Source organism: Gavialis gangeticus, unplaced genomic scaffold, assembly GCF_001723915.1.
Source record: "Gavialis gangeticus isolate Ggan-Ray unplaced genomic scaffold, GavGan_comp1, whole genome shotgun sequence".
Classification (NCBI taxonomy): Eukaryota; Metazoa; Chordata; order Crocodylia; family Gavialidae; genus Gavialis; species Gavialis gangeticus.
The window spans coordinates 158,114,307-158,119,637 of record NW_017729024.1 but is presented as its reverse complement, the minus strand read 5'-3'; the positions used below and the strand labels follow the sequence as shown (position 1 = coordinate 158,119,637).

At 49.2% G+C, this 5,331-nt stretch overlaps 2 protein-coding genes across 2 annotated transcripts in view; one reads left to right on the top strand and one right to left on the bottom strand.

The window, feature by feature from the left end:
* NUP155 (nucleoporin 155) overlaps positions 1–4,878 on the bottom strand; it is a 91,707-nt gene extending 86,829 nt beyond the window's left edge. Inside the window, exon 1 of the mRNA XM_019517942.1 lies at positions 4,707–4,878. Coding sequence (XP_019373487.1) covers positions 4,707–4,842 — 136 coding nt within the window. The 5' untranslated portion in view covers positions 4,843–4,878. The remainder of the gene's footprint in view (positions 1–4,706) is intronic.
* Positions 4,879–5,042: 164 nt separating this feature from the next.
* Positions 5,043–5,331, top strand: part of WDR70 (WD repeat domain 70) — a 331,125-nt gene continuing 330,836 nt past the window's right edge. Inside the window, exons 1-2 of the mRNA XM_019517943.1 lie at positions 5,043–5,141; positions 5,222–5,284. Of these exons, the coding sequence (XP_019373488.1) occupies positions 5,117–5,141; positions 5,222–5,284 (88 nt within the window). The 5' untranslated portion in view covers positions 5,043–5,116. The remainder of the gene's footprint in view (positions 5,142–5,221; positions 5,285–5,331) is intronic.

Genomic DNA, 5,331 nt, shown 5'->3' with positions numbered 1-5,331 from the left:
GAGCCTTTCAAAAAGTCCAGCAAAGTCACCTCAAAGAAGTCCTTCCAAATCAATATGATTGCTATTTACAGTATAAATACATTAATGTAGCTATGTTACTCATCTATAATTGATTGAGTACAAAATTCTGGGGTATTTTTGGTGAAAATAGGGTATCGGGCCTTGGTTCAGGAACCAATCCCCCATTTATAACATTGTCTCTTATGAGAAAATTGGTTCCAAAGTAACAACGTTTTGACTTAAGATGTGGTTTTTAGGAACCAACCGTGTGGTAAGTCTGAGGACTGCCTGTACACAAAATATATATGAAAACTTTATGGCTGGATCCTATTCGCAGCATTATTTAGATGTGCATGGGCAGGCTGATTGAGGGAGCTTCCAGCTGCAGCGGCACGTTGGACCTCTGACACCAATACACCCCCTTGGCTGGGAGCAACAGCTGATTGAGGCTCCTAGCCTTCAGGGTGCAGCTGGGATCCCTGTCAGCTGATCCTGGCTCCCAGTTCGGGGGATGCCCCTGAATCAGCTCAAAGGGCTTCCAGCCACAGGGGCTTGCTAGTTGCATATGGCATGGAAGGAAGTGCAACTGTGGGGATTGTGCATCAGATCCCATCCCACCTTTAACTGCATGTCTGCCAGGGACCTAATCACAGAATTTTTTATCAGACAAACAAACTAGTCTTTAAAATGCCTGAATCTTTCCTTTTAGTTACATTTATGACATCTTTGGGAAGACTTAGGAACTGCAATCTGTGAAACAGCTAAAGCTACATTTGGGGAAAAGAGACAGTTCTAATAAGCACTGGTTCAAAAAAAATGGAGAAGAACCATGACCCCTCAACCAGCATTAAGAACACAGCCTATCTGGAACACAACTAGAAGCCAAAAGACAGCACCAAAGTGAGACTGACATGCAAATAGACAAGATACAGAGGGCAATCAGGCACTGCACAAATCAGTACTGGACTAAACTCTGTGAAGAGATAGACAGTCTCAGATATAGAAAACCTAAAAGTCATGTACAATGGTCTGAAGAACGTTTTAGGCTCTACTGTCAACAAGGTTGCCCCACTGAAATCATGCAATAGTGAAACTATTACAGATACAAGCAACCAGATGCCTCATTGGGTTGAACACTAGTCAGAGCTATACTGACAAGAAAGAAACATCACCAGTGAATCACTGGACCAAATACCAAACCAACAGGTCATGCCAGAGTTAGATGTGAAGCCCACTGTAGGAAGAGCTAAGCAAGGCCATGGATTCGTTATCAAGTGGTAAGGCTCCTGAAAAAGATGGCATCCCAGTGGAAATTCTCAAGTGTGGGAAACAAAGCCTACTACTGTACCATCATCAGCTGCTACTCAAATGCTGGAGAGGGTGAGGTACCAGAAGACATGCGTAATGCAAACACTGATACTTTGAACAGGCAGTCCTTGGACTTATGGAGGTTTTCAGGAACCAATTGTATCTTAAGTCAAAACGTTGCAACTCAGAACCAATTTTCTCATGAGAAACAATGTTATAAATGGGGGATTGGTTCCTGAACCAAGGCCCGATACCCTATTTTCACCAAAAATACCCCAGAATTTTGTATTCAATAATTTATAGATGAGTAACATAGCTACATTAATGTATTTATATTGTAAATAGCAATCATATGGATTTGGAAGGATTTCTTTGAGGTGACTTTGCTGGACTTTTTGAAGGGCTCCTGGTTGGACTTTTTGAACGGTTAGTGGCTGGAGTCTTCTCAGGAGTCTTGGCTGCAGGTTTTTCTGGAGTCTTGTCTGCTTTCTTAAAGAAAGTGTCCAAGGAAGTTTGGACAGGTGTTCTCCAGGGAGATGGGCGATGCAGCAAACTTGTTGTAAAGCGTTGTAAAGTCAAAACTGATGTCAGAAAGTTGAAACAGTGTGTCAATTTATAAACACTGTAAGTACGAAACATTGCAACTCAAAACGTTGTAAGTTGAGGACTGCCTGTATTAAGGAGATAAGGGCGACTGCAACAACTACAGAGGTATCTTGCTACCAAGTATAGCAGGAAAAGCTTTTGCAAGGGTCATCTTGGTGTGCCTACAACAGCTGGCAAATCGTGTCTACCCTTAATCTCAGTGCAGATTCAGGGCCAGAAGCTCAACCACAGACTTGATATTTTCCCCGTGTCAACTTCAAGAAAAGTGCAGAGAGCTAAACCAACCACTGTACATCGCATCTGTGGATCTAACCAAATCATTTGACATTGCCCCTATATTCTTTGGAATTTTCTCAGTATTTCTGAACTGTGCGTTTAAAGATATGGAAGCTGGAGTGTACCTTCAGAACCAGGTACAGAACCAGCCAGAAGTAGTCCAGAAATCCAGCTACCTAGGCTCCACAGTGACCACCAACCTCTCACTGGGTGAAAAACTTAATGCCTGTATCAGAAAGGCTGCTACCACCTCCAGCAAAGATCGGGAACAACTCAAGGCTTACCATCAAGACCAAAATGCTAGTGTACAAAGGTTGCATACTCAGCACTCTCATGTGTGGTGAGGAAACATGGACAATGTATGACCATCAAGAGAAAAGTTAAACAGCTTCCACCTGCGCTGCTTATGCCACATACTCAACATCAAATGGCAAGATAAAGTTCCCAACTCAGAGGTTCTTCAAAGGGCAAGTCTACCAAGTGTGATAGCCCTACTTGGACAGAGATAACTGCGCTGGCAAGGCCATTTGAGCAGATTGGAAGATGCACGTATACCCAAGGACATGCTATACAGGGAACTATTAGAGGGAACAAGAACAACAGGACATCCCAAGCTTTGCTATAAAGATAAGTGCAAGCGAGAGATGAAGGCATTTGGAATTGACCCTGGCCAATGGGAAACCTTGGCAAGCAATCAGAACAAGTGATGTCATTGTCTCCACCAGGGCATTAAAGCCCATGACAGGAACTGGCTCCAACAGCATAAAGAGAAAAAAGTCCATAGGAAGCAAGCAGCTCCTGAAGCACCCAACCGTGACACATACGTTTGCAACCGTTGCCACAGATCATGCAAATCTCAGACTGGACTATTCAGTCACATGAGACACTGCAAACCATCTAAGTCATAGGCTGCAATATCCATCATCTCTCGCAGACAAAAGTATACCAATATGACAGCTTACTCTCTTGTAAGAGGTAGGTGCAGGAGATGTGGCATACAATGGAACAAATCATCTCCATTCAAAAAGGGATGAGGTTTTTTGTGATTTTGTTTATTGGACTAAACATATAGTCAGGAGAACCACTGGACAAGCTTTTGGGCATCAAGTGCCCTTTTTAGGTCTGAAGGGGAAGCAGATGCAGGCTGAGATAAACAATAAGAGATAGCACATAAAAGCCTTGCCTCTTGACATTTCTTGGACCATCATGGCTACAGCACTCCAACCCTATTGCTCAAAAAGAGAGTGGGGACTAACTGATCAGCTGCTTGTGGCAGGTATTTTTATACTTTGCTCTATGCCGTCTTTTAACAGCATCTGATGAAGTGAATTTGGAATCACTACAACTTGTTCTCCTTATGAGTCTTAGTTAATTTAAGGAAGTGCATACCTACCCTGCCTTCTAGGTATTTTTGTGCCCACACTTACTCTGTAATGAAACGGGGAGAAGTTACTGTTGTTTTAACTTTCACCTACTGAGACTTAAGAGCAGGCAAACAGGCTACAAAGCACCAAACCTGCAATAAGTCCCCATCACCTCTCTATGTACTCTAAGTCAGCGGTCCCGTGGTCCCCAACCTTTTTAGATTGAGGACTGGCAAACCACAGACCGGCAAACTGGAAGTGACTGGCATACTGCAGACTGGCTTGCAATCCTTTTTTATACTCAGTATATTTTATACTCAACAAATTCCTGACAACTCGCAGTATGCTGGTCACTTCCAGTCTGCAGTTTGCCAGTCCGCAGTCACTTGTGGTCCAGTAGCCGGCCCTTTGCAACCTGGCACCAGGCTGCGGCCCGGGTTTGGGAACCCCTCAGGCTCTAATATGTTTGCCTCTACCTCTGCTGTCCATTCCTGCTACTCAGATAAATTATGAGAAAGGAAAGAGATTCACAGAGCATGTCCACACCACAAGAAGTTGCAAGATCAAAGCCTTTAGTTGAAGTACCCTTTTTTCATGTATTTCAGCACCAATCCCTTCTGTTCAGGGCCAGGCCTCAGGTCAGGGAACGCTACCAAGTCTTTGAAAACAGTGAGAGTCAATTTTTTGCACAAGTGTGCCATAAATTAGTCCCAGTCCTTCTGCAAGTACCAATCCCATCCCCTTCCCCTTCTATTGCTCTGCTCTATCCTGCGCTCCCTTCCTAGATCTGTTGTTCAGCTTCCTGCTGCTTAATTGCTTAGGCTGCAGTGTCAAACTCATGTGACTGGAGGAATGGAGCAGAGCTGCTCCAAGGGCTGGATCAGGCCCACCTACAAGCCTCACCCAGCACCGGGGGCAGCTGCTGGGACCAGGTAGAGGGAGCACTCGTCTCAGGAATGGGGACGGCCCGGCACCGGCCGGGTGCAGGGTAGGTTTGACACCCCAGGGTTAGGCGCCTGGCCCGCACAGGGAGCTGGGACAGGGACGAGGGGAGGGGACGGGCCAGGGGCGAGGGGAGGGGACGGGACAGCTCCTTCCCGCCTCGGGTGTGGAGATAAGGGCAAGAGAGGCCCGGCGGGGGACGCTGCTCACCGGGCGCGGGCACGGCCAGGCGCTCCGCCAGGTCCGGGTAGCAGCGGTCGGCCTGCACCTGCCGGTCGATGATGCGGCCCGCGCCCTCCAGCGCCTCCTGCAGCGGGGGCGCGCCCGGACTCATGGCGGCTGGCATCGCGGCGAGGCGGGCTTCGCGCGCCAAAGCCCGACAGACCCCGCGCACTTCCGCTCGGGCTTCCGTCACTTCCGCTCAGTAGCGAGGCCGCTGCCGGGCGTTGCTAGGGGGCGGGGCTCAACGGCCGAGCGGGGCAGTTGGCCCCTCCCCCCGGCGCGTCACAGGGCCCGCGGCGTGGGTGCCGCTAGGGGCGCTGTGCGCGGCTGTGGTTGATCCCAGTGGGCGTGGGCCGCTCTTGCCGCGCGCGTTGTTGCGGGCCGGGAAGTGAGGCGGCATGGAGCCGGCGGCTGCGGACTGGGGTGCGGGGCCGGGGCGGACTGGGAGCGGGGGGGATCCCGGGGCCGGGAGCGAGCTCTGACCAGCTGTGTTGTCCCCGCAGGGGCGGAGCTGGCGGTGGGAGCCGACCCGGAGCTGGCGGCCACCATGGGCTTCTCGGGCTTCGGTGAGTGCGGGGCCGGGGCGCGGGAGGAGGGAGGCGGGCGCTGCGCT